The 27134-nt window shown below is 54.3% G+C and overlaps 1 protein-coding gene and 1 long non-coding RNA gene across 10 annotated transcripts; one reads left to right on the forward strand and one right to left on the reverse strand.

Moving 5' to 3' along the window:
• The first annotated feature begins 11975 nt into the window (after positions 1–11975).
• LOC109245504 (uncharacterized) lies at positions 11976–21684 on the forward strand. Of its 6 annotated transcripts, none has more exons than XR_008423622.1 (4): positions 11976–14461; positions 15950–16132; positions 16462–16821; positions 20186–21684. It is a non-coding gene; the product is annotated as an uncharacterized LOC109245504 (long non-coding RNA). The 6 variants fall into 6 exon arrangements; XR_008423624.1 differs by lacking the exon at positions 20186–21684 and having other exon boundaries at positions 11976–13468; positions 14001–14461; positions 16462–16869; XR_008423619.1 differs by lacking the exon at positions 20186–21684 and having other exon boundaries at positions 11976–13468; positions 14269–14461; positions 16462–16869.
• DBNDD1 (dysbindin domain containing 1) lies at positions 16805–27004 on the reverse strand. Of its 4 annotated transcripts, none has more exons than XM_053906809.1 (5): positions 26767–26868; positions 23531–23642; positions 19585–19731; positions 19085–19225; positions 16805–18152 (listed from the first exon to the last, which is right to left on the reverse strand). In XM_053906809.1, the coding sequence occupies exons 3-5, from the start codon at positions 19727–19729 to the stop codon at positions 17995–17997; spliced, it is 444 nt and encodes a 147-aa protein (XP_053762784.1). In that variant the 5' UTR covers positions 19730–19731; positions 23531–23642; positions 26767–26868; the 3' UTR covers positions 16805–17994. The 4 variants fall into 4 exon arrangements, with proteins under 4 accessions (XP_053762784.1, XP_053762783.1, XP_019268421.2 ...); XM_053906808.1 differs by having other exon boundaries at positions 19585–19752; positions 26767–26867; XM_019412876.2 differs by lacking the exon at positions 23531–23642 and having other exon boundaries at positions 26767–27004.
• Positions 27005–27134: the final 130 nt, after the last annotated feature.

The following is a 27134-nucleotide window of genomic DNA, read 5'->3' on the forward strand; positions in this document are numbered from 1 at the left end:
TTGTAGGCATCTGCTAATTTACTATATATAGTAAAATGAATAAATAAATTCTGTTTTCATGGAGGAAAGAATCGATTGGTGAAATATTTAGGCAGGCAGCCCTTAAGAAATAGTATAACAGGGCTCAACTGTGAGGGGGCTGTGCTGGGTGCGCTGGGGTCCGTCCTCCTCACCCCCAATTTCAGGTGTCTGGGCAGACAGACGTGTGTGGGGTGAGAGGCTCAGGATTGGGGAAGGCTGGATGCTGTGTCCAGGCTCTGACACGTTTTTAAAAGATACTGCTCCCTTGTGTAGCATCAGTCTGCCCTTCACAGCCTTTCTCCCGAGGGAACTGATGAGTGGTTTTCTTGGATCTTCTAGGTTTCCCTTGCGAATCTGGTGTCCGCCCTTCTCCTAGTGGGCATCTTCCTCTGTGCTGTGAGGAGGGGGCCCGATGGGGGCTGGGCATGGCAGGCGAGGACAGGGGCCACCTCTTCAGTGCTGGGGAGACACTGCCAGGGTCTTAAAGTACAGTGTCAACGTGTGGTTTGCAGATGCAGCTGGTTGTGAAGAGGCCAGGTTGGAGATGATGGAGTTTGTGAATTTCCTGAAGAATCCCAAGCAATGTCAGGACTTAGGAGCCCAAATTCCAAAGGTATTGATTTCAGAAAACATGATAATGCTCTGAGCTCCAGGTCACAGAGATCACCATGGGTCAGTGTGGACAGATACGGGACAATTGAGCGTCTTCTAGAGATTGTGTATTTTATTAATCATGGGAAGTAGCATTTGCCAGGGCAGAATTGTGAAGATCCTCTTAACTGAAACCTCTGTGAGTTTACTTTTTTGAACTATGAGCTTGTGCAATTATAGGAACAGCCCATACCCAACTGAAGTGTGTTTGTGTTCACTTGAAGCACAGACATTATTGGCTTTTCATTTAGAGGCCAGTCTGTCCGTCTAGTTTGGTGCCAATGATCAGAATCTTTTGTTAAATGTCCTGCATAAACCACACGTTACCTACAGTTTTGTTCTCTAAATGAAGTGAAAACTTAGAGCAGTCTGAGTGTAGAACCGTGTATTTTCTTACGACGTTTTTCTTAGAGTTTTCTTTCCTACTCAATTTGACATTTTTTTTAGCTGTTTGCCTTTATTGCTTTATTTTCCAAAGCTTTCAACTTAGTTTTTGAAGAAACAACCTTTTTTTATTCCTGTTTTTTTTTTTAGTTCACACAATGTTAAATTACATAATTAAAATAGAAGTACAGCTTGCATAAACAGGTTTGGGATCAGATACAGCTGCCTTATGGTGAGCCCTTGACCCTGCCCTGGACGGAGGGGTGGGGTTGGTGTGGGTCAGGGTTGTTGTACAGCCATTGTGATTCTGGCTGCTGTGTGTTTCTGCTGGTGCCTCTTTGTGTCATGGACCCTTTGATGGCTTGACAAACTGCCAGTCCTTTTCCCAGAATGATTTGCATCTTAAAGGAAATGGAATCACAGACCCTTCAGTCATCCCCGGGCTATGTGGACCAGGCTAAGAGCGCCTGGTGTAGACCGCTCTTTGGACACAGGCCCTTGTAGGAACCCTTGCTTTCTCCAGCTCCTCCCCGTAGTGTGGCCGCCACTAGAGAGTTTGTTCTGAACAACAGCAACAGGTGACCGCTGTGAGCCTGGGGACTAGAGGGTAGGAGGTGCTGTCCTGTCTTACAGGCTGGGGAGTGTTTGCTGGAAAGCATGTGTGTGCGACAGAGGTGCAGCTCGCCCTGGTGCTCCCTACTGGAGATCTGCCAGCGCCTGGCCCAGCTGCTGGTCCCCTCGGCTTTGTGGTTGGGTGCCGCGGGGGGTGCCTCTCTTTGCTTCTTAGGATGTCCAGCTGCTTGTACGTGCTTGCAAAGTGGGTGTGATAAGCGGTGTGGCGGTCAGGTCACCAGGAAGCGCCTCTCACCTGGAGTGCGACCCTCCAGCAGTGCGTGGGCTTGCGGGAGGCGTCTCTGTCGTTCTGTGTGGTGCCGAGGACATCAGGACCCACATGGGTGTGGGCTCCTCCTGGGCGTAAAGGCCTACAGGAGATGTGGACACACGTACCCTGGACTCTCAGTTGTGCGTGTGGTCACGCGACTGGCAGAGGTGGATTCATGGCGCACCGTGACCCTAACCCACGTTCACGGGAACATGGGTCCAGCACCATGTTGTGGACTTGAGTCTTGTGACTCCTTCCCCCTACCTCTTCGTGAGTGCTTTGTTGTTGTTTTTAAAGACTCAAGGAAAAAACACTGTATGGTCTCCTCTGAGGTAACTAGATGCTAACCCACACCCTTGACTGGAAATGGGGCAGTAGAAATTCCCTGCTTTAAATTTCTTTTCAGTTTTCAGGTGTGACGGTAATCCATAAGACGAACACCGAGGTGTGTTACCAGAGTGTGAATTGGTGTCACTGTTTTGTAGAACGGTTTGACGGCACCCGTTAGACATTCAGACCCTTTGACCCAGCAAGCCCTGCCCTCGGGAGCTCTTGTGAAGACATGGCCTGCTTAGGTGGATGGGCTTTCGTGTGTCTGTGGTATTTGAACTTTTTATGGTGAACGTGGTTTAATTTTCTAAGAAAATATTAGGAGAACCTCGGACTAGAAGAATGGGGCACCATCTCATGGGATTCTTGTTAGTGACGCCTGGAAGTCACCCGTTTAAATCAGAAACGGGCCTGTCTTTGGGTCCCATCTGTCCCCTTTAAGAGCCCGGCATCACCTTTCTGTTTCAGGGAGCCATGCCCACTGGTCTCCTGGCACTGGAGCTGCTTCTTGCCACAGCCACTGCGGGGAAGGCCAGTGTGCCTTTCATCACCGTGAATGGGTCAGAGTTCCTGGAAACATTTGTCGGCATTGGGCCAGCAAGGGTAGGTGGGCGCTTGTCCTCGAGTCAGACAGCCCCGGTCTTTGTGTGGACCCGGCAGTGAGCACAGAGCACGCCGCACATGTTGAGATAAGGGTTGGGTTCCGGAGAAGAGAAGCAGAGACTTGGGTTAACAAACACTCATTTTTGTTTTCATACCAGGAGCAAAATAGACTCTCTGTGTGGATTCCTACTTTAGGTTCGTGACATGTTTGCAGCGGCCCAAAGAAACGCTCCTTGTGTCTTGTTCATTGATGATATTGATGCATTTGGCAGGAGGCGAGGCCGAGGGCATTTCGGAAGCCAGAGTGACCGGGAGAGCACGCTGAACCAGATGCTTGCGGAGGGATGGATGGTGAGTGCACGCTGCTGACAGCCGCCGAGAGCAGGCCTGTCCTGTCGGCACTGCCACATCTCGCGTGACCCTCCTCCGGCTTTTGTTTCTATCAACTCCCTGGGTGAGTGAGCGTCCCTGATGGTTCTGTTTGTAGGAAGGCTGCTCTCAGGCAGACTTAATGGAGAAAGCTATGTTAGATCCACAGAGGCCCCCCACTGCCCCCTCCCTACCAGCAGGAGGGGTTAGTGGAGATGGGGTGGTGAGATGAGGAGAGGTGAGGCCCTCCTGGGGAGGTGGACCAGGTAGATGAGGGCTCCCCCACCTCTCCTAGTGTAGGCCTTGGTGCCCGCAGGATGGTGTGGTTGGAGCCTTGCTCCTTCCCCTCTGAACCTCTCTCCTGCTGCCCTTCCTGACGCAGAGTCTCATGGGTGTGAGCCCACTCCATGTCCCCAAATCTCTCTCTTTCTTTCAGTTCAGACTTTTCCTCAAAGTGATTCCAGCTCAGTGTGTCTGGTAGCTTGTCAGGCGTGCTGATATCTCACTGGAAATGTCTACATGGTGAACGTTTTTCAAATTTGGAGATGCTTTCCGTGGTCCCATGGCAAGTTTTCATCTTCATCTTGGGGCTGCCAAGAGTACCCCAGGTTTGGTGATTGACTAGGAGGACTCCTAGGACCCCATGTGTAGCTGTACCCACGACCACGACTGGTGACAGACACAGAGCAGAATCCGCGCGGGGAAGAATGTGGTCCAGGGAAGCTGGCTGCAGCTTCCCTCAGGACATGCAGGAGGCACCGACTTTTCCTGGCATGGAGCTGTGACGACATGTGGGCATGTAGTTGACCAAGGTTTTCAGTGGGGGCTGGTCCTGTGGCACTCTCTGCCCAGTATGTACCAAAATCCCAGCCTCCCGGGAGGAAGGCAGGTGCGCAGCAAAACCACACTGTACAAACAGATTAGGCCTAGGGAGCCCCTCTTATCAGGGAGCAGTGGAGACCCTCCTCAAATCTCAGGTCCCAGAGCCAGCTGGGGGCCACCTTATAAGCAGAGCTTGAGAGGCTTACTGTGTTAGATTCTTTCTGCCCAGCCATGACGTTCCAAAACCCTTTGTCATAGCTCGTATCCAACCGTGATTCTAACTAGGTTAGTACTCTGTTCTGATGTCTCAAGGGGCTGATGGGAGAGAGCATTCAGGGGGAAAGAGGGTGGGAACACCACCACTTTCTCTGCTGGCGGCCCCCGTTCTCTGCAGTCCTGCCTGCCCTTGACTATTCCAGTTCCCTGGGCCTTGTGAGCCCACTAGGGCTGGGTGGATGGAGACCTTGGGAAGTAGCTGGGGCACTGACACCGTGGAGAGTCTCCTTGCTCCCCAGGGGTTGGGGGGTGGCATCGGGTAGTGTCAAGCTGTCAGGAACCAGTGGTGAGTCAAGATGGAGGTCCACACGTGGGCCCAGGTCCTGGGGGGTCCCAGTTAGCCGGGGAACGTCTGACTGCTCTCTGATGGAGATGCGTCTCAGCCAGAGCAATGGGGTCTGTGAGAACCAGAGCCAGTGGTGTGCTGTTTGTGTCCTGCCCGTGAAGGGTCAGAGGGAGGGGCCCCAGAGCCAGCCCCGGGCAGGAGCGTTGGCCCCGCTGAATGGCCTCTGTAGTCCGTTTGGAATGAGCAGAGGAAGAGCAGAGCCAGTGCAGGGCGGCTCAGGGAGGCCAGGGTCCCTAGAAGGATGAGCAGGTGCGCAGAAGAGGACAAGGCGTCAGGACCAGAGAGAGGAGGAGAGCTGTCTGGGGATACAGCACTACCCCAGTGGGTGCCAGCCGAGCCCCCTCCTCGGGCGCCCTTGCTTCTCATGTCCAGGGTTCACCTCTTTCACGAACGTCGTGGTGGTGGCTGGCACCAACCGCCCTGACCTCCTTGACCTGGCTCTGATGCATCCTGGCCGGTGTGACTGACTGATCTACATCAGCAAGCCTGCCGGTCACATCGCGCTCAGGTTTGGGGCTTCATGCCCTTGTGCTAAAGGTTAGGTTGGTTAGATCATTACCTGTGTATTTGGAGGCGATTTCTTTTCTTTTTTTTTTTTTACTTCTTCCTTTTTAAGCAGGCTCCATGCCCAGTGCAGAGCCGAATGCAAAGGTTGAACTTTTCACCCTGAGAGATCAAGACCAGAGCTGAGGTCAAGAGTCGGACCGTTAACCGACCGAGCTACCCAGGTGCCCCTGGGGGTGGTTCGTTTGATCAGGGCCCTGCAGTGGTTAATATTAACATTTGGAAAAAGTGGAAGCTTGTGGATGCCCTTGGGTGCTGCTAGTTGCTGTCTCCCGGCAATCCACTTTTGGGAGTGACAGGTGTGGCTGGGCCTGCAGAAACGTCACTTCACCATACAGGTGGGAGTGCTGTGATACATCCATGTTTCTGGTGCGGTGTTGTAAAAACTTAGAGGGTAGACAAGAAGAGCTCACCCTCACCTTTTGCTCTGACAACTGACATCACCTCTTCCCTGGCCCTTTCCGTTTTTGAGAGCTCGTCTGTCCCGCGTGGACTTGCCCTGCTGCCCAGGGTGGTCCTCCTCTTGCTCACTGTCGGCTCATGGCCCCGGGAATGGATTTGATGTTAGAGGCAGCACAGTCATGAAGGTGTTTTAATGAGTTCAAGAGCTGAGTGTACGAGGGGGCTTGAACTCGCAAACCGTGAGATTGTGACCTGAGCCGAAGGCGGACACTTGACCGACTGAGCCACCCGGGTGCCCCTGCCCTGATTAATGATAGTTTTGCTGGATATAGCATTCGTGTTTGACTTTAAAAAATTTTTCTTGTTCTCACTGCTTTGAATATTTTGTTCCACTGCCTTCATTTTACTATTTCTGATGAGGTGCCAGGCACCAGTCGTCATATTGCTGTTATCCTCTATGTGATGAATCTTTTCTGTTGCTGCTTCAGGATTTCCTCTTTGTCTTTTGCTTTCAACACTTTAATTGTGATGGGTCTCTTGCGACTTCTGGGTTTCAAATTATAGTTAGAAAAGAATCTCTCGTTATTTTCATATTATGGACACATCTTTATCATGTTTATGACTTATTTTTTTTACATTTACGTCTCTGACCCATTTGTACTTTATTCTGATATATAGCTTGAGATATTGCATAAATTTGATCTTTCTTCAAATAACTATCCTATCATTGCAACACCATTTTTAAATAGTTCATTACTGACGAAGAAACAGTGTATTATCTTGACTTTACCCACTGAATGGGAGCCTTTCCAAGGACAAAAGGAATTACAGAGAACATTTCAGATTTTCTTTAGTTGTATCACAGATAGTACTATCAACATTGTTATTTTGAAAGTATTTCACGTAGGGGTGCCTGGGTGGCCCAGTCGGTTTAGTCTCCGACTCCTGGTTTCAGCTCAGGTCACGATCTCACAGTTTGTGAGTTTGAGTCCCTTGTCGGGCTCTGTGCTTATAGCACAGAGCCTGCTTGGGATTCTCTTTCCCCTCTCTGCCTCCCCGCCCCCCGCACTGTCTCTCAAAAAAAAAAAAAAAAAAAAAAACAGGAGGTAAGTGTACCTGACCTTTGGGATACTTCATCATTGCTTCCTGACTCCAAATAACTAAATGTGAAGCAGGGAAGGTGCCTGGAGCCCCAGGCTGTCCTTGTAGATTTTGCAAAGTGGCCACAAGTGACCCTGCTCTGACCGTCTGTGTGTCTCTGTCTTTGTTAGGCCCCGACATCAAAGGCAGATTGTCCATTTTCACAGCCCACCTACACCCACTGAAGCTGGGTGGGAGCCCCTGTAAGGACACTCGCGGTGCTCCCTTTGGGCTGGGTGGGAGACCCCCATAAGGACGCTCGCGGTGCTCCCTTTGGGCTGGGTGGGAGACCCCCATAAGGACGCTCGCGGTGCTCCCTTTGGGCTGTCACGGTGCTCACTCACAGGTGAGTGTTGGCCAGGCCGGGGATGGCCTCGGGTGTTACATGCGATTGGTAGGTGGTTTCTGGTTGTAGGATTCAGTGCTGGCATGTGCCCACCTTTGTCTTTGGAACTTTGAATCTGTTGAGAGACATCAAAGGCCTCGGAGATGATTAGCCCCAAAGCTGATTTGTAGCCATCTGAAGTTCTAGTTTAATTCGGTTTAGACTTGGGGAGTTGTTAGTGCAGGGGCCTCCCTAATGCCCGAGCACAGACCCACCGCAGTGAGGAGCCGTTGCTGCATTATACGGTCTTGGGCGTCAGCTCCCAACCTGGGGGCCCCCCTTGCTTTTCTCTTTTCTTTGTAGTTGAAACCAAGATCCTGTACTAGGAAACTTGTTTCCCCACCGGGGTGGTTTAAGCACTGGGAGTTTAGGGTTTTCCCAGGGGGCTTCCTGCCCAGGTCATCGTCTACTCAGCAGCCCTTTGGAAGCCTAATGATTACTGTGATTACTGTGATGAGCCCTGCCATCCCCGGAACATTCTGCTGTGCAGCCTTGCCCCCTCCCACTGTTGTGCTGCCATCTGCCATCTCCCTGGTGTTCTGCCCAGTGCGGGGTGAGGGCTGGGGTCAGGTCACACATAGGAGTGCACGTTTGTTGGCCACAGGATGATGTGTGAGGCGTTCTCATCCGACCAGGCTGGTCTGTTTCCTGCAAAGAATGTGCTCTCTGTTCTTCCTCCTTGTGACTCCCATGTCCACTTATACACCACAGTTAAGAAACTTGAATAGGCCTCCCAGACTCTCGTCCCAGAGATACATTAGAGGCTGCCCAGACTCAGCAGGATGACCTAGGACCTCACCAGCCTCCTGCGGCAGCTGCCTCATCGAACTGCCCTCCTCTCTCAGGCTGGTCACGTGGATTCCGCTGTCCCCGAGAGGCAGACCCAGCCTTTGTGAATGTCGACATCGCAGGGACAGAGAATGGTCTCTCTGTCCTCACACACAGAAGGGGACACAAGAATTCTTAGAGGAAAAGAACTATTGATACATTTTCGAGAGCCACATAACTAAGTGCAAGCTGTGGCGCTCTGTGATTCTCATGTTGTTGAGCCTTCGTCTCCGCGTGCGCCTCAGGCCCCTGTGTGGGAGATCCAGTTTTTTTTAAAAACCTGGATGTTCCTGGGGCGCGTGGGGGGCTGTCGGTTGAGCGTCCGACTTCGGCTCAGGTCGTGATCTCACAGCTCGTGCGTTTGAGCCCCACGTCAGGCTCTGTGCTGACGGCTCGGAGCCCGGAGCCTGCTTCAGATCTGTGTCTCCCTCTCTCCTCTGCCCCTAACCCACTCACGTTCCGTCTCTGTCTCTCTCAAAAGTAAATAAGCATTAAAAAAATTAAAAAAATAAATAAAACCTGAATGTTCCTTGGGAACCTGACATGTAAAGTTCTCCTTTAACATTTTTGCTCGTTCTTTGCGCTATAATGTAGTAACAAAAGTAAATGAGAAAAAAGACATTTTAAAACTTAGCTAATGATTCAACAAAAGATTACAAAGTATGCAAAGAAACAGTAAGTGTGGTTCATTCACAGGAGAAAGAAATGAACAGAAACTGTCCCCAAGGTAGCACAGACATTAGGGTTACTAGAAAAATACTAATGTCACCTGTCTTAAAGTTGCATGCCTATAGAGCCAAAGGGGACCAGAAGAACTGTGTGTCTCAACAAAGAGAATATTAGTAAGAAAACAAATTACAGGAAGTAACCAGATAGGAATTCTGGAGCAGAAAAGTACATGACTGAAATGAAAAGTTCACTAGAGGGCTCAATAGCAGATGTGAGCTGCAGAGGAAAAATATTGGCAAACTTGGAGATAGGCTAATATTACCCAGTCTGAGGGGCAGGAAGAAAAAGGAACGGAAAATGTACAGAACCTAGGACCAGATGGGACTCTACCAACATGCATATTATGGCAGTCCCAGAAGGAGAGGACGGAGGAAAAGGGGCAGTGAGAATATCTGAAGAGATAATGGGTCAGAACTTTCCAAATTGGATAAAAGGAGTCTACGTTCCCGAGATGTTCAGTGAATTTCAAGTAGGGATGAACTCTAAGATCCATCGAGACTCATCATCATCTGTTAAAGCCGAAGAGAGGCTTGGAACCAGCAAGAAGGAAAGGATACAGTGTACAAAGGGTCATCAGTGAGACTTGATAACAGATTTCTCCTTACACACTCAGAAGGGCAGAAGGCGGTGGGGTGACATGTTCCAGGTATGAAAGGGAAAACCTGTAACAAAGAATTCTGCATCTGGCAAAACTGCCCTTCAGGAAGGAAGGGGAAATTAAGACGTTCCCAGGTACTGAGACGTTGAGGCAATTCATTGTGTTCAGACGTAGCCTACAGGAAATGCTAGAGAGAGTTCAGGCTGAAATGAAAGGGTGCTAGCCAGTAACTTGAAGCCATGTGAAGAAATAACAGTGGTACTGGTAAAGACAAGTGCATAGAACAATAATTACAATTTCTGTGATGGGTATGTAATGTAGAAAGCTGTAATCTGTGACAATAACAAGGTGAAGGTGGAGGGAAGGAGATGTACAGGAGACATTTGTACGGTTATTAAAAGCCAGACATGGAAGAGCTGGTCTTAAAATTCACGTGGAGGGGTGCCTGGGTGGCTCAGTTGGCTAAGCGTCCAACTCTTGATTTCAGCTCAGGTCTCGGCCTCTGGGTCGTGAGCTCAAGCCCTGCGTTGGGCTCCGCACTGGGTATGGAGCCCACTTAACAAAAACAAAAATGAAACCAAATCCTAAGTAAGTAAATAAGTAAATTCACACGGAGCTGCAAAGTGCCCAAGTAGCCAAAACAGTCTCATGAAAGGAGACGGAGTTGGAGGACTCCTGCGTCCCTATTTCAGAACTTGCCACAAAGCTCGGTGAACAAAACACGGCCCTGACAAGGCGGACATACTGACAGAGGAAAACTCACGAGTACAGATGCGGCCTGTACATCTGTGCTTAGTTGATTTCTCTTAAGGTTGTGAAGACCGCTTAATGGGGGAAGGACGGTCTCTTCAAAAAAATGTGCTAGGACAATGGGATATGCACATACAAAAGAATGAAATTGGACCTTGGCACCAGATACAAAAGTTAACTCAAAGTGGGTAAAAGACCTGAATTTCAGAGCTAAAACTCTAAAAGTCTTAGAAGAAAACATGGAAGACCAGATCTTCATGACTCTGGACTTGGCAGTGGTTCCTTAAATATGATACCAGAAGCACAAGCAACAAGTGGAAAAATAAATCGGACTTAATAAAAATTGAAATCTTTTTTGTGTCAAAGGACATTACTGAGTGAATAAAAAGGCAAGTATAGAGAACAGAGAAAAATATTTGGAACTCATGCGTCTGATGAGGGTCTAGAATCCAGAACATAAAACCCCATCTAAGAATGGGCAAAGGGTTAGAAAAGACATTTTTCCAGAGAAGATAGACAACCGAAAACCACATGACAGAATGCTGAGTGTCATGATTTATTAGGCAAATGCAAATCTAATGAGGTAGCACTTCCATGCCACGGACGGCTGTAAAAGACAGAGTTGGCGTGGATGTAGAGGTACAGGACGTCTAATAGGGCTGCTGGTGGGAGCGTAAACCGGGCTGACTGGGCTTTGGGAGTCAGTTCGGCTGTTCAGAAAGTAAAGTACGGAGCCCTCCTATGACCCAGCAACTCCACGTGTAGGTATCTACCCCGGAGACTTGAAAACCTGTCCACACAAAGACGTGTACGTGTGTTCACAGCAATGTTGTTCACACTAGCCAAAGGGTAGAAACACCCCAAACGTCCATCAGTGCATGAATGGATAAACAAAAGGTGTGTATGTAAAATGGGATATTATTCAGCCATGAAAAGAAATACTGGCACGTGTTACAATAAGGATGAACCTCCCAATATTATGTCAAGCGAAAGCAGCCAAGCACAAAGGGCCATGTACTGTGTGATTCCATTTATATGAGAGGTTTATAACAAGTCCGCGGAGACAGAAAATACACGTGTGGGTAGCTAGGGTGGGCCCTGGAATCCCCCACGTCAGGCATAGGGTACCGTACAGATGTTGGAAGTGTCTGAAATTAGGGCAGGAGTCGTGTGACTTGATAAACGTACTAGAAGTCTTTGAGGTACACCCTTAAACCAAGGTAAACCAAGTGCCAGATTTTGGTTTGGAAAACCGCCTATGGATCCTGTGAGCCGAGGTAACGCTGGGGCCCCAGGTCAGCCTGCGGAAGGCCCCCCACCTCTCCAGGGCTGCCCAGCTCACCTCTGACGAGCCTTTCAATGGCCTGCTCAGAGTGCTTCTCCTGAACACAAGGACCCAGGTGGCAGGAGGCAATCGGGGCGGCTTCGTGGCCCTGATTAAGATGGGTGGATTTAGGGGCGCCTGGGTGGCTCAGTTGGTTAAGCGGCCGACTTCGGCTCAGGTCATGATCTCACGGTCCGTGAGTTCGAGCCCCGCGTCGGGCTCTGTGCTAACAGCTCAGAGCCTGGAGCCTGTTTCGGATTCTGTGTCTCCCTCTCTCTGACCCTCCCCCGTTCATGCTCTGTCTCTCTCTGTCTCAAAAATAAATAAACGTTAAAAAAAATTAAAAAAAAGATGGGTGGATTTAATGTTGAATAAATTACACCTCAGTAAGTTGCTTAACCAAAAAACCGGCCTGGCCCCAAACTGGTGACTGACAAAGTTGCTGCCTAGCTTAGCTGTGGTCCCTGTCATGGAGCTCCTCTTGTAATACCCAGTCCCGGGCACTCATGACCAGTTTCTCCTTTCCCGGGTCGGGTGCTGGCATTTTGGTGTCTGCCACGAAGACCCAGAGTTACCTCGGCTCACAGGATCCATAGGCGGTTTTCCAGACCAAAATTTGGCGCTTGGGAATCTGCCAGCAGCCTTCATGCTCTGTCTAGAGCTACGTTTAAAATCTCAGAGAGGTGGGGCCTGCAGGGCAGTGGCTCAGGCCCTGGTTTGGATGCTAATTGCAGACTGGAGGAGGGGGTTCCTGGAGAGCTCCCTCACGGAAGCCACGAGGACAGCCCTCCGAAGGTGGGTGCTGGAGTGTGTGCTTCAGCGCGGGCGATGGCTGCCTGGCCTCCTGGCTTCAGCTCAGCAGCTCGGGGAACTGCAGTCAGCGGGTAGGGATCTTGGGGAGCTATGGCTGGCAGTGGGAGGGGCTCGCTACCAGGAAGGCAAGGGCACTGAGCTGCAGCTACGGCCACAGGCCGCCTCCAGGGAGGGGAAATCCTTGTGATGCAAGGGGCCCCTGAGAACGAGAATGGGTATCCGATTGTTACATGGTTGGCCCCAGGTGTCAGGTGCCAGGCACTTCCCAGGCGTGTCCCAGTCTCCCCAGGGTTCCACACAAGGCACCTGAAAGCAGACAAAGCAGACCCCTGGGGGGCATCTGAAAGCCCCTGGGGGGAGGGGCGCTCTGGAAGACTCCTGCTTTCCCAGCGACCCCCAGACCCCCACGCCTCACCTTGATGGTGGATGGAGCTGGGCACCTTGGACCCCACCCTCGCGCACAGCTCAGTCAGGGCTGCGCGGTTACTGCAACCTGACTGAGGTTTGAAGGTAGGTAGCACAGGAGAACATCCTCGCACAAAAAAATTTAAGGCTAGAACTTAAGGGACGGAGATCAGGGAGGTGCCCAGATAGCCAGCGGCTGCCCTTCCTGTGTTGTCAGCCCCACAGCCGTGAGAACCAGTGCTGCTTTGCTTTGTGTGTATCTTCCCACTAAAGCGTGACACGTATGGAAGGGTGGGGAGTATTGGGTAGCTTCTGGAGAGTTGTCTTGGCAGCTCGGGTGAGCCGTTGGTGCCTTTGCTCGGTACTGCTAACCGCCTGTGAGCTACGGTGTGGGAGGCGTTGGGAACCACTCCTTGTCTCCATGCTTCCTGTGTCACTTAGCGAGCCGCAGAGCATAGCTAATCACATTGGCTGAAAATGGGCCACCTAAAGCAGTCTGCTGCGTGCAAAGTGCATGAGTGGGACACATTCTTTGGAGGTGGGGAGGCAGGGCTTCTGCAGAGCAGAAGGCAGCATCGTGTCTGGCGTGGAGGGACAGGCACCAAACTGGGCCTGAGCCGCGTGTGGAGGCTGTGAGTCTGTACTTGCTGAGCAGAGGCTCTGACCAGCCCCCGGCGTTCCCTGGGTGGATTTGGCGCCCACTTCCCAGATGTCCGTTTGTCCTCTGCCTCTCACAGGCCCGGCAATTTGACGTGGAGGCCTTGAGAGGAAGACACAGGTCCTGCAGCCCAGCGAGAAGGCGACCGTGGTGGACCGTGGCCCACCACGAGGCTGGGTGTGCGGTGGTAGGCTGGCTCCTGGGGTGCGCGGACCCTTTGCCGAGGGTCGGTCTCTCCGCCCGTAGCCTCTAGCCCTGGGCGTTTGCCGTACCCAGGTGGCTTTGTGTGGCCTGTGCTTATGCGGGCGCAGTACGTGTCACAGCGGCAGCACTGTTACTTGTGAGGAATTAATTTAGGTCTAGAGTTTGGTCCAAAAGATTCCTTGGGGGGGTGGGTGGCAGAGAGGAGGAGTGGAGTCTGGATGCCAGCCACCTGGCACCCAAGAGGTTTGATCCTAAATTTCCCTCACTTCTAAGCTTTGGACCCGGCTCTTCTGGAGCTACTTTGGGGTGGGTAGGCTGGAGGTTGTTTCCATGCTAATCTTTGGGGTGACCCTACCCAGACCTGCTAATTCTGGGTAGGGCCCAAGAGGCTCCTCTCCTCCCACACCCTTGTGACCGCTGGTCACAGTAGGGCCAGTTGGTCTGGGGTGGGACCTGGATGGGGCAGGAGCTCTGTGTGCGGACTGACCGGGGCACTTCCTGCCTGTGTCTTACAGGTATCCATCATCCCCCCGGGGCGAGGGGCTCGGCTCTGCCCAGTACTCGCCCAGGGAGCAGTGTCTACACACAGGAGCAGTTCTCTGACCACATGTGCACGATGCTGGGGGGCAGGGTGGCTGAGCAGCTGTTTTTTTTTGGGGGGGGGTCACAGGTCAGGGGCCCAGGGTGACTTGAGGAAGGCCACCCAGAGCGCCTTTGCTCAGGTAAAGGGCAGGGACCCCTGCAGGGTGGGATCCAGCCAGGTTCACCCCCAGCTCCTTCCAGATTGTGCAGTTTGGGATGAGCGAAAAGCCGGACTGTCCTTCGACTTTCCCCGACAAGGCGAGATGCTGGTGGAGAAGCCGGCTCGTGAGGCCGCCGCCGCCCAGCTCACTGAGGAGGAGGTGCGGTGCCCGTGGGCTCCACCTGTGAGCAGGCCCCGGCCCCGCCGACCGGCTGCCGAGAGCAGGTGGAAGAGGTGAGTGGGGCAGGTCCTGGCTTGGGTTTGGGGCTTGCCTTCGCAGCGCCTGCTGTCCTGGGAGCGGCTGAGTGATAGGCCGCTGTGATTTCTAGGCGGGCAAGCGGCTGCTGGAGAAGGGCAGACATGGTGAGTTGCTGGGGCGCCGGCCCTTTGTGGAGAAGCCCGCCTACAAGGAGTTTGTGAAAGGCACCAGCAGCCTGGAGGAGGACACCTCCCTTCCTGAGGGGCTGACGGCCTGGAACCAGGGGCGGGAGGAGGGGCTGCAAAGCGCTGCGTGCGAGAGCCCAGCTTAGCAACCCTGGCTTTGAAAGCTGCTGCCAGAATCACGGGGAAACACGTTAAAACCTGATAAGGGCAAACGAGCATTTTGGATACCTAGAGGATGGGGTCCCGAGTCGGAGGGGCGGGCCGTGAGCCGTAACTCCCCTGCCCCACAGGAAGCAGAAGGCACGCCTCTTCCTGGTGGAGCCTTGAGTTTAGACCTTCGTGGGCCTCCCATGAGGGGAGGGGGGTGATGGGTGGATTTGGTGGGGACAGGTGTGAGCGCTGGTGTCCTTAATCACCCCAAGGAGCAGAGGCTTTTGGCTCAGTTCAGAAATTGCACGGTTTAGTGAAGTGGCAGAATTAAGGGAAAAAGCAGCCAGTTACCAAGGGAAAGTGTTGGGTTTGGGTTGGTGGAAGGCCTGTCAGTGCGTGGTTGGGGGGAGGGTCGTGGAGACATGGGGGGCCCTGAAGCCCACCCCGCCCCCAGCACCTGGGTGCTGCTCTGAGCTCTCGGGAGGCAGTCTCTCCACTGAGGCCAGCACCCATTCTCAGGGCAGACAGCTTTACTGAGCAGGGTGTGTCTGGATTTAAGTCCCTTCTCCAGCTGGCCGTGTTCCCTGTGACCCCCTTTTGTTAGAATCACAGAGAGGGAGGGTCTGGACCGAGCTGGGGACCTGTGGGTTTTGTGCAGGGTCCTGCTGTTGCTGCCCCCCTGGTAACCCTCTTCCTGGTGTTTGGGCGGCTGCCAGACGAGAGGAAGGCCAATTCTGGCTTGTGAGCTCTAGGCCTCTGTTGCCTTATTTTGTCTGGTTGGTCTGAGAGCGCAGCAAGGGCCCAGCCCGGGGAGCTGGGGTCAGGACTGGAAGCCTGGGGTCAGTGGCAGCATCCCTGCTTGCCTCCCAGAGTCCTCGGCACCACGACAGTAAAGGGGTGTCAGCCGCTGCCTCTCAGGGGGCGGGTGGATGTCTGGGACCCCGGTGACACCTGCTTGCCTCCCAGCTGTTGCTCACGGCACCCTGGGTGTGGGGGTGGGACGTCTCCACTTGCCACACGTGACCTCTGTTCTCTGCTTGGTCAAGACCAGATGCTGGGATTTGGTTTAAAAATTTCTGAATCATTTGTTGTGTTTGCTTCAAAAATAGAATTTCCAAGTTGGGACAAGCACTTTCCGTTTTTGTTGTGTGTAAGACATGCCATCGTTGGATTTTTTTACTTCTCCAGAGCTCACCGTGTCATGAAGTCTCCACTAAACTCAACCTTCATTAGCTGAGCTAATGGGACCCTCTGACAGAGGTGGGAGGTGCTCTCCTCAACCCCGTGAAAGCCCCATGATGTCCAGGACCTGGGCATTGGTCCATTTTGGGGCTTGGTGCAGCCTCCCTCAGGCTCACACCCCCAGCACACGTAGGTGAATCCCAACCCCTGCTGTTTTTTTGTCCTGGATACCCTTGCTCTCGCTCCCTCTGGAGTCTCCTAAGCCCTTTCCTTCACCCCTTCACCCTGTTTGGGCCACCTGGCCACACACTACACAGGCTTTGAGTCAGTTCCTGGGCCCAGGGATGTGGGAGACCTGGCCTAGAACCTTCCATCAGGGAGGCTCGGGCTTCCCTCCAGAGAGGCCAGCAGGAGGAACTGCCTGGCAAGGAGCCCTGGGCCTGTTTTCTGGGCCCCTTGTTACATGGGTAATCAAAAGAATTGGGGTTTGGGCCTCACCCTTGGCCTTTTCCTCACAGTCCCAACCTGCTGGCTGCCTCCTCGTGACCAGTCGCTGCTCTGGGAATCTGCCTGGGCTCAGAAGACTTGCCGGGGAGCTACCTTGGGCCTCTTCTGGCCTGGGCGTGTGCATGTGCGTGTGCATGCGTAGGAGGGGATCTTCACTTCCTAAGGACTAGAAATCCAGGGCATTTGTCCCTGACACGTGACCCATATAAGCAGCCCAGAGTACAGCACCGAGGAACCCCCAGTGGCTTCAGCTGGAGAAGGCCCAGCGCAGTTTTGCTGCTAGGGCAGCTCCTCTATCCTCGACACGCTCTTCTTTCTGAGCTCTGGTGTCACCTAGAAAGGAAGAGACACTGGTTGGGCCTTAGGAAGAGGTGAGATTTTAATCCCAATGTTGGTAAATAAACTCTGCAGAAGCCATAGCAGGAAGGCTAGAGATGGAGGAAAAAGACGCAGGGGGTGGGGGGGCCATGCAGCTGCCCTGACGGGGTTTGTGTTTAAGTGGACTTCTGGATGGTGCCTGGCAAACATCCTTTGAGTTGGTCCTCCTCGAGTGGAGGGAGCAGGCCTGTGTTCTCAGCGGGGGACTTGCCTTTAGCTGTGCACAGCGGGCCCAGGGCACCCCCGGGGCTTCCATAGGAGGGCAGGTTCTCCTCCCTTAGAAATGTTTCGGTGGGGAACGGGTCAGGGCGGGTTGGCCTGGGGACCGAAAGCAGACTTACGTATTTATTTTTAAACTGTTCTTGGATTTGCTGTCAGACCAGAAGCCTCTTTTATCCCTTAGCTCATAAAAAGCAGCATTGGGAGCAGCTGAGCCTGATGCCCTTAAGTTGGGGCCTGGGGGCTGTGCAAGGGCCCCTCATATTCCCAGTCCCCCTCGGGCATCTCTACCCCAGGCCAGGACGCCAAGCAGGGGCACAGATGCTGGACTGTGTCCCGGGCAAGGGCAGACCCCGCCCACCCACACAGTCTGAGGCGGTTGTGCCTTATTTGGTGTTACGAACCACGGAGGGTGGGCTTGGCTGTCACACGGGGACCAAGACAAGCAGGGTCTTAGGGCCTGAGGAGGGGGCCCTGGTGCCAGCAATGCTCCCTGGGTGGCAAGAAGAGGATGGGACTGAAATGAAGGTGGCATTGTTCAGGACGGACTCCCCTACCCACATACTTGGCTGGATAGCAGAGCATCCCGCGGGCTGGAGCACGGTGTGGCCATTCCCAGACCAGAACCCTGAGGCCCTCAGGGGGTTTGCAGAGAAGCTGTCTCCGACTTAGGTCCCCCTCACCCCACACCCCCTCGGGATTCTTGTGGCAGATGAGAGCACCCCTCCTGCAGACAGAAGTTTCCAAAAGGCCTAGGCCACTCCCACCTCGTCCTCAGCCATTGTTGTCCGAGACTCAGGGACTGGGACGGAGGGGGACATAAGGCCATTGGGCTGTGCTTGTGCTGGGGCACCCCGAGAACCTGACCCAGAGCCACATGGGTGGGCAGTGTCCATGGGGTCAGTATTGTCCGGATTTGTCCTGCCTCGGCCCCGGGGCCAGCTGGCCTAGTCCTCCTTGGGTCTCTCCACGGTGAGAAATGTGTCCACAATTGCTGGTTGGCGCTCCTGGTCACCAAGTGGCTGCTTTTCTCGGTTCTGCTCGGCCCTGGTTCGCGTCCAGGAGGGGGAGCGCAGACAGCCAGACCGGGGTAGTGGGTGCAGGCCTGATGGGAACATAAGGGTCAGGTCATTCCTGCAGCTACTGGGCTGGGCCCCCGTGTGCCTCTCACACGGGGTCTGGCTGCACACTGGGGTCCCCCGGGTGTTTAGAAAACACAGATGCCAGGCCACCAGCATTGCGGACATGGGGGTCTGGAGGCGGCATGGGCAAGGACGTTTGTGATGCCCACAAAAAAGAGGGTCTCTGTGCAGCTGAGATCCCACCCTGGCTGTGAACCTGGCCCACAGCATCTGAGCAGTCCGTCACCCTCCCAGGGTGCAGGCTGTACAGTACAGAGCTGGAGCCTGAGCCCCCCATTCCACCCCCTGCCTGCACGAGGTGCGATCAGGGAGAGAAAACGGTCCCTGGGTCCCCATACCCCCACTGGCTGCGTGGCTGTTTCTGGAGCCCTATAGGTCTTGGGTCAAGGGCAACACTTCCCCAGCAACCGAAGGGGAAACAAAGGACTGAACTGTGGTGCCAGGGTCGATGAAGGCCACCCTGCTTGGCTTAGCCTAACTTGTGAATGATTACATTCACATTTAGTAAATTTCACTTTTTGGTGGGACTATAGCTTTGGCCTTTTGTTGGCATTTGGAAAGGAGAATTGAGGAAAACAGGAGGGAAATTCCTTAAAGTTGGGCAAATAGACATGTAAAATGCAAAAATATTGGGATGCTTGGCTGGCTCAGTTGGAGGAGCATGCGATTCTTGACCTTGGGGTCGTGAGTTCGAGCCCTACGCTGGGGATAGAGATTACTAGAAAGAATAAAATGCCAAAATATCGAACGAAATGGTACAGTGACAAACGCTGATTTTGACACACGTGTGAGCAACGGTTATTTTCCGAAATAGGGGTTTGAGGAGAGCTGTGTTTGGTCGGCTTGGGCCCCAGGACCGCCCCACGCTGCTCACTGCGCCCCAACGCCAGCCCACCTGCTGGCGACTCGCTGGCCAGGCTCTCGTCGTCCGAGTCAGCAAAGACCTCAGCCAGCTCCTGGTCGGACATGTCTGTCAGCTCAGTGAGATCCAGGAGGTCAAAGTGCACCTCCAGGGAGGAGACGCTGCTCAGGGGCTCTGCGGGGCCGGGCAGGGGGATGGCTGGTCATGGGCGCAGTCCGTCCACCCAAGGCCCCCCATGAGCCCCAGGGAAGAAGAGCTCCGGGTGAAGCCCTGTGTGGCCAGGATAAGACGGGGCAGACCCAGACACCCCCGTACTCCACACACTCAACCCTAAACACCTTCTGGGGTCCCCCGCTTTGCAGATGGTACAGCCAAAGCCCACAGAGCCAGAGCTGTGAGAGCTCAGCACCACCGCCACTGCCACCCTGGATACACCTGGGGTACTGTTTGGACAGGATGGGGACCCTGCCCTCCATTTCCCAGGGGATCGTGGTCCCCGTGGGACACATGCTGGGCAGGTCAGCTGTACTTACGCCGCCTCTCTGTGACCTGCAGGAGCCCCGGTGCTGGTATCGGGATGCCCACCTCCTCCTCGGCCGTGGGCGAGTGGCAGCTGTCTCCTGTCCCGTGGGCCAGGGTGCCCAGGGCTGCCTGTGGCACCTCATTCTCCTTAACCATTTCTGCAACAAAGACGGTGTTACCTGGGAGGAGAGATGGGGGCGGGGAAGACCTGGGTGTTTGGTTCACTGAGCCCCCCTTTGAGGCCCCGGGCAGTGAGCAGGGTAGCCTTGGGCCCGGATGCCAGACACTGGGCAGCGGCCTCCTGTGGATGGGGAAGGGGGTGTCCAACAGCGTCCTCTGTCTCTACTCTTAAGTCCAACCAAGGGTGCAGTGGTCTCTCTAGCATTTCCTTGCCTTTTGGGTCCCTTTGATCCAGAATGGCCCCTGCTGGCCTGCCTGCCCTCTGTGGATTGACTTTTAAAGTCCTATGCTGTTGTGTTTGAATGATGAATAGCGCATTTTCATAGTAAGATACTGAGGAGTGTTTCTCCAGGTTTGCAGGGGTTTTTTTTGTTTTTTTGTTTTTTTTGGAAGACGTGATCACTCGTGTTTTGCATTTGATGATTTTCTCAGATGAGAGCAGGAGGCCCGGTGGGCAGTCTGCTTGGTAGAGGCTGAGCCGCTCAGAGATGGGGTCCCTGCCCCAAGGAAGCACCAACTGCACCCTTCCGTTCCTCGGCCCAACACCTTGTCTTCTCAGCTCACGTCCCTCCATCCGTACCTCCTACCAGCCTCTCCAAAATGTTCCAGAACCCACCCATCTCCCCCTCCTGCTGCCTGACCTTGTCACTCCCTGAACTCAGCCAGAGGACCTGTGAGGCACGTCCCTTGAGGCAGCTGGACCCCTTGGTTCCTCCGTGTCCCTACCGTGGCCCCCAAAAGAGTGAACGAATGCCTCCTGACTCCCCTCAGCAGTGCTCTGCAAAGCTCCAGCATCCATGCCTGTCCCACGGGGTCAACATTGAGAGCTGGGTGTGTGCGAAGCTACAGGAGCATCTGCCTTGAGTGTTGCATCTAGGAGGGTCCAGTCGGGCCCCCACTGCCAACAGCTGCCTGTTAGGGGTGGGCCTGTCCCCCCCAACAGGGTGGTCAGCAGCCTGGATGCCGCCCAGCAGGTCCTGTGGGTCTAAAGGGTTTCCGGCTGAGTGGGAAGATAATGCCATCCATTCAGAGCTGTAGGGCTCTCTGGGTAACACCTTGGCCTCCTCTTGGAGGGTACCACTGTTCCTGGGAAGTATAGCTGAGGGGAGATGGGACCGGGCCCTGCCCATGCTGTGTCATCACATGGGGCTGGGAGCCGGATAGGGGCTCAGGGGATCTGGCTTCCAGCTCTCTGACACATTTGGATTGTGGCTTTGGAGTATCCTTGGAGGATACAGTTACATCCACCAGTGTCCTGGCCCTCCCAGCCCAGCAAGGACACCTTCCCAGCAAGATGGCACAAGAGATGTGATTCAGACGCTGCTCTGAGCTGGGGTCAGCAGGGACGCCTGTCTTGAACCTCCGACCAGCCATCTGAGAGTCCCTGTCGAGAATCCTCAAGGAGCCTTTACTCCATGGGACACTGCTTTGTTTCCTTGAGGTGGGGACTACAGAACCCCAGTCCCTCTCTGTGAGGGTGTGAGTATCCATGGGCTCACATCACGCTGGTGTGTGTTGTCGTAATTCTGAGACGCTTCTATACCCATGGCCCATGGTGACGGGTGAGGCAGGGGGACACAGCAGGGGATGCACATCACACAGATGTCATCAGGACCTTGGCTGCTACTCTGAGTGAGCTGGGAGAAGCCGCTGAAGGGTTTTGAGCTGAGTAGGATGACCTCTACCTCCATTTATGTGAGATGCAGGCCAGGTGGGAAGGATGAAGTCCATAGGTGCTGAGATAGTATGAGGTGGGGGACGAGCATCATTACAGATGCTGGGGTCCAGGGGTCTTGGACAGCCTAGCCTGTTGTGCTGACTGTAAGAAGCACATTTTGGCAAATTTCAACATCTCTGAAATAACAAAGCATTTGCGGTCGATGGTATCATGGAGCCAACAGAAAACGGTAGCCCTGAATGTTTCAAAGTCATCAGGTGTCTAGTTTTTTATTCCTTTCCATGTCTCTTGGCAGTTGGGGTGATCTGTACTCTGTAAACCCTGGTCCTTGGCCTGTGTCAAAGCTGTGGGGGGATGAAAATGCAGAAGATGCAACTTTTGCCATAAAGGACACTCACTGATCTTTTGTCAGGAAGAATGTAATGGAGATTAAGAGTCAAAATGCCAGGGCAGAAGAGGCCAGGGACAGAGAAGGTTCTGAGCCCCTCAGAAGGAGCAGGATTGACCTTGGCATGTAAAGTGGTATAGCCATTGTGGAAAACCATCTAGTGGTTCCTCAAACGATTATATATGGAGTCACCACATGACCCGGAAGTCCCCTTCCTATGCTTATAACCACGATCACTGAAAGCACACATCCACACAAACACCTGCACGTGAATGTTTGCTGAAGTACGACAGTAGTCAAAAGTGGAGTCAAGCCCAGATGTCCATCAACGGATGATGTGTGTCCATCCACACCATGGGATGTTACTCAGCCATAAGAACCATAAGAAGCCATAAGAAGGGAAGCACCGATGTAGGCTACAACATGCATGAACCTCAGAAACATGGTAAGTGCGAGAAGCCGGTCACAAAAGGCCATGCGCTGTGGTAACGTTTATATGAAATGTCCAGAACAGGCAAATCCATAAAGGGTGGAAAAGTGGATTAGTCAGTCGGTATAGCGTCTGACTCTCGATTTTGGCACTGGTCACGGTCTCACAGTTCTTGAGTTCGAGCTCCTGACTGGGCTCTGCACTGAGTGTGCAGCCTGCTTGGAATTCTCTTTCTCCTCTCTCTCTGCCTCTCAAAATAAATAAACATTAAAAACAAAAAGTGTTTTTTTTTTTTTTAACGTTTATTTATTTTTGAGACAGAGAGAGACAGAGCATGAACGGGGGAGGGTCAGAGAGAGGGAGACACAGAATCTGAAACAGGCTCCAGGCTCTGAGCTGTCAGCACAGAGCCTGACACGGGGCTCGAACTCACGGACCGCGAGATCATGACCTGAGCCGAAGTCAGCCGCTCAACCGACTGAGCCACCCAGGCGCCCCCAAAACAAAAAGTTTTTTTTTTTTTTTTAAATTTTTTTTTCAACGTTTTTAATTTATTTTTGGGACAGAGAGAGACAGAGCATGAACGGGGGAGGGGCAGAGAGAGAGGGAGACACAGAATCGGAAACAAGCTCCAGGCTCCGAGCCATCAGCCCAGAGCCTGACGCGGGGCTCGAACTCATGGACCGCGGGATCGTGACCTGGCTGAAGTCGGACGCTTAACTGACTGCGCCACCCAGGCGCCCCCAAAAAGTTTTAAAAATAAAAAGAGTAGATTAGAAAAGACATAGAAAGTAGGTGGTGATTTCCAGGAGCTGGGATGTGTGTGGAATGGGGAAAGAACTAATGGGTATGGGGTTGCTTTTCAAATTGATGAAAAAATTTACACACACACACACACACAGACACACACACACAGACACACACACACACACATATGTATGTATGTATATTTTAGCTTATTTATTTTGAGAGAAGACGCACAAGCAGGGGAGGGGCAGAGAGAGAGGAGAGAGCGAGAATCCTAAGCAGGCTCTGCACTGCCAGGGCAGAGTTTGATGCGGGGCTCAAACTCATGAACCGTGATATCAGGACACCATCATGACTGAAGCTGAAGTTGGACACTTAAGCAACTGAGCCACCTAGGCCCCACCCCCACCCCACCGAGTTGATGAAAATATTCTAAAATTAGATGCTGGTGGTGGTTGCACAATGTTGTGAATACGCTAAAAGCACAGAACTGTATGCTTTAAAAGCATGAATTTTATGATATGTGAATTATACCTCAAAAGAAATCCTCAGGGGTGTCTGGCTGGCTCAGTAAGTAGAGCATAGGACTCTTGGTCTCGGGGTTGTGAGTTCGAGCCCCACTTTGGGTGTAGAGATTACTTAAAATCTTAAAAAAAAAAAAGAAAATCCTCAGTGGAAACAGCTTGATTTTGGCTGGAATTGAAGGGCAAATCCAGGAGGACTCAAGACATCCACTAACAATTGCTGTGCACCTACTATGCACCAGGCATCAGGCTCAGAGCCTGGGAGTGGGTAAGAGAAGTGTGACCTCTAGCACCTAGGTTTGGTCCCGGCACACAGTAGGTCCACCATAAATGTTTGTTGAATGCACGAGCCAGCCCAACACCCAACCGCATAGTAACTAGGCGGCCGTGCTAGGAATCACCTCTCCATGGATGAGACCCACAGCTCTTCTAGGGTATGAGACCGGAGTGAAAAGCAGGCACGGGGCAGGTGTGCTTGACGGCCAGGCTCAGCAGCCCCTGGGTCACCTGGGGCCAGGGGGTGGGGTAGCAACACTGTGATTCTCAGCTCAGCACAGCCCCCATTGAGCCCCTGCAGGGCCACTGCTGCGCTGCCCCGCCCTGTGCAGACAGCGAACCAGTGCCCCATGGGGACCGCAGTTGGGTTACCACAGTCCTGCCCCCCAGCACTGGTGGCTGATGTGAGTGGATGGATATGATAGGGTTACCTTGTGCCACGTGGCTGACCTATTTTCCGGCACATTTGTGCGAGCGCTTGGCCCAAATTTCAAGTTCCCTGCTGCGTGCCCTGGGCCTTGCCCTGAGCACTGAGGAGGTGCACCGCACGAACAGTTGAACAAATCAATGAAGTGAATGAATGAATATATATGACACAATTGCAGTGGGGAGGGAGAGATGGTCACAGAGGTGGGGGGCACTCACACCCCATTTCCCCGGCCCCTTGTCCTTGGACTTGGAGGATGCTGGGTGGGCCTTGCCAAGGCTCAACCTCTTCGGTGCAGGGCCATGGCCTCTCCCTGTGGCTGTTCAGACAGACTTGGAGTCCGGTGGGCCGCAACCTTGGTTTTCCCCAGCTGGGGCCCTTCAAGAAGTGCACCGCCTCCCTTCTCATTTCCATGTCTGCGCACTTGGGTATGAAGACATTGTTGGGGTGCCTGGGAGGTTTAGTCGGTTAAGCGTCTGAGCTGGTTTCTGCTCAGGTCGTGATCTCACGGTTTGTGAGTTTGAGCCCCACGTCGGGCTCTGTGCTGACAGCGTGGAGCCTGCTTGGGATTCCCCCCCCCCCGCCCCCATCCCCGCTGCTTCTCCCTCTCTCTCTGCTTCTCCCCCACTCACGCTCTCTCTCAAACATTAAAAAAAGAAATCAGTGTTAGTTTGTTTAGATGCAAAAGTGGGCTTTTCCTTATGCTCTGTGAAGACCTGATCTTTCAGAGATACTTTCAGATGAAACAGTGTGTCTAGACTGGCTACGAATTACTCCTGAAGGGAGGATGCTGGTGGTCTGGTAGAGCAGGCTGGGAAGTGGCATGCAGAGCTCTACCGCACTGTTCTACTTATTTGTGTGTCCCACATGCTCCAAAATAAAGTTTTCAAAAGTCAGTGAGCTGAGAGAATGACAGAGCCACCCATGTGTGACCTCATGAGATCCCACAGAATGGAGATCACCAGGCCACTGTGTAGGCAGGAAATGGCTACCAGGTAACAAGAGTTATGAGCCCCGTCAGTGTGGCCCCATCTGCCCCTGCTGTGTTCCCACCGCTGCTCCTGCACAGGGTGGGCACCTGATAAATACATGTTTGTGCACTCAGTAAGAGAGTCGGAAACTGAAATCATAAAGCCCCTCTCCCGGCCAAACACCTTCGCTCCTTACCTCACTCAGGGCTCCCGCAGCCCTGCAGGGAAGTGAATCTGTCCCCACCGACAGAAGTGGGCATGAAAACTGAAGGCCAGGCTGCTTTCCCCCCATCTCCCAGTTCTGTGCTCCCCAGCCCTCACCTTCCCCTTCACGTCCCCTCAAAGCTGCCACGGGGAAGTCCTGGGGTTCTGGGACTGTCAATAGCAAGAAAAAGGTGGATCCCTTCCACAAACGACAAGACAAAGAAAACCCACACGCACCGGCTCTGGGTGTGCCTGGTGCCGCTTGCAGGGAGGGTGACAAGGTCCTCCAGACAGTTGTCTGGGACGCACCTGCCCAACTCAGACTGCAGACACAGCAGTGGGTGGGCCCGTTGCTTCAGGACACCCCTCGGGGCCATCCCTTTGGGCTCCAGATGAGGTCGCTGATGTGGCTGGTGTCCCTCCACAGGTCCCTGTGCGGTCAAGAGTGGCTCCCTGGGATGGGACCTCCAGGAAACCTATGATGCATCTGGGGCCTGGCCAGGCCGGTGGAGGCGCTGATGGCGCCCAAACACTCTTCCTGAAAGGACTCTGAAATGGGGTTCCTAGACTTTTCCTCTCATCACCAGCTGCCACCCTGCCTGGGCCACACTCCAAGAGGGGAGACCTTGGTAGAATCTCAAACGCCAGAGTCACCGGGAGCTGACAGAGGCTTCCAGGAGGTCTCCGTGCACATCTGCCCTCCCAGATGTGAGCGCCCTGTGCCTCACCCAGGCCGGCAGCCCCGGCTAGCGTGGAGGCAGGCGCCCCGAAGGCCCTGCCGGGTGCGCTGCTCCCCCCCCCCCCCCTCCGCCCATTCACCCAGGGCCTGTCCAAGCGCGATGCCCTGCAGGATCCCAGAGGCGGCTTCCCTGCCCGAGCCCCCGGTGAATAGAGACTTGGGCGAACAAAGCAGATGCGCTGCCCAGGAGGGCAGCGTCGACCCCACGTCTCGCCGACCCGGACCCCAAACCACGCCCAGACACGCCCCATGCCCTGACCCCCCAGAACCCCGGCTCTGCTGGGATGGGGTTCGGCACGGAACTCTGGGCCAACCACCCAGGAGCGCGCCTGGCGGCTGCCGGGGCCTGAAGCTCAGAAGACAAGGGGGCGGGGACGCGGTGTGTGCGCCCCCCGCCTAGCGCGGGGGCCGTTCCCGGGAGATGCCCCCGGCGTGGCTTCCCCGGCGGCAGGCCAGGCTTCCACCCGCTCCGGCCAGGCTCACTCGGAGCTACCGGTGGGGGTTTGCGGCCCCCGGGAGCGGCCGATGAGAAGGCCCTGGGCCGGGGGAGGGGGGGGGCGGGGAAGGGGCTATGCTGGCTGCGGGGAAGGAGAAGCTCGGGGACTTCCAGGGACTGGGGCCACACTCACCTCCGGGGCCGGCGCCCTCCGGGGGCTCCATGCGGCCGGCGGGGTCTGGGAGGGGCGCGGGCGGCGTCGGCGTCACCCGGCCCGGGCGCCCCTGCAGCTGCGGCGGCGACGCGGCCCCAGCTCCCGGCGCAGCGCATCGGGGCAGCAGCCGGGGGGCCGCGGCGGCGGGGAGGAGCCCGCGGGGCGGGGCGCGCAGCTGCTCCGGGGCCCGGGTTCCCCCTAGCATCCTCCCCCCGAGCCCCGCAGCACAGGTGCGGCCCCGCCCGGCCCCGCGCGCGCCCCCTGCCGGTCCCGGGCCCTGCGGACCGTGTCTCCCGCTGCGGACCCTTGCGCATCCGGCGGCGGCGTCCCATCGCGGGTGCGGCTCT

This window comes from Panthera pardus, unplaced genomic scaffold (genome assembly GCF_024362965.1).
Source record: "Panthera pardus isolate Hobbes unplaced genomic scaffold, ASM2436296v1 HiC_scaffold_19, whole genome shotgun sequence".
NCBI classification, from domain to species: domain Eukaryota; kingdom Metazoa; phylum Chordata; class Mammalia; order Carnivora; family Felidae; genus Panthera; species Panthera pardus.

Coding starts and splice junctions, on each gene's coding strand:
- DBNDD1 (XM_053906807.1), bottom strand. CDS start 26,992: ATGCTAGGGGGAACCCGGGCCCCGGAGCAGCTGCGCGCCCCGCCCCGC. Junction 19,753..26,766: donor GGAGGGCGCCGGCCCCGGAG/GTGAGTGTGGCC, acceptor CTCTCCTCCCAG/GTAACACCGTCTTTGTTGCA. Junction 18,153..19,084: donor GGCCAGCGAGTCGCCAGCAG/GTGGGCTGGCGT, acceptor TGTTCCCATCAG/GCCTGCACCCACTACCCCGG.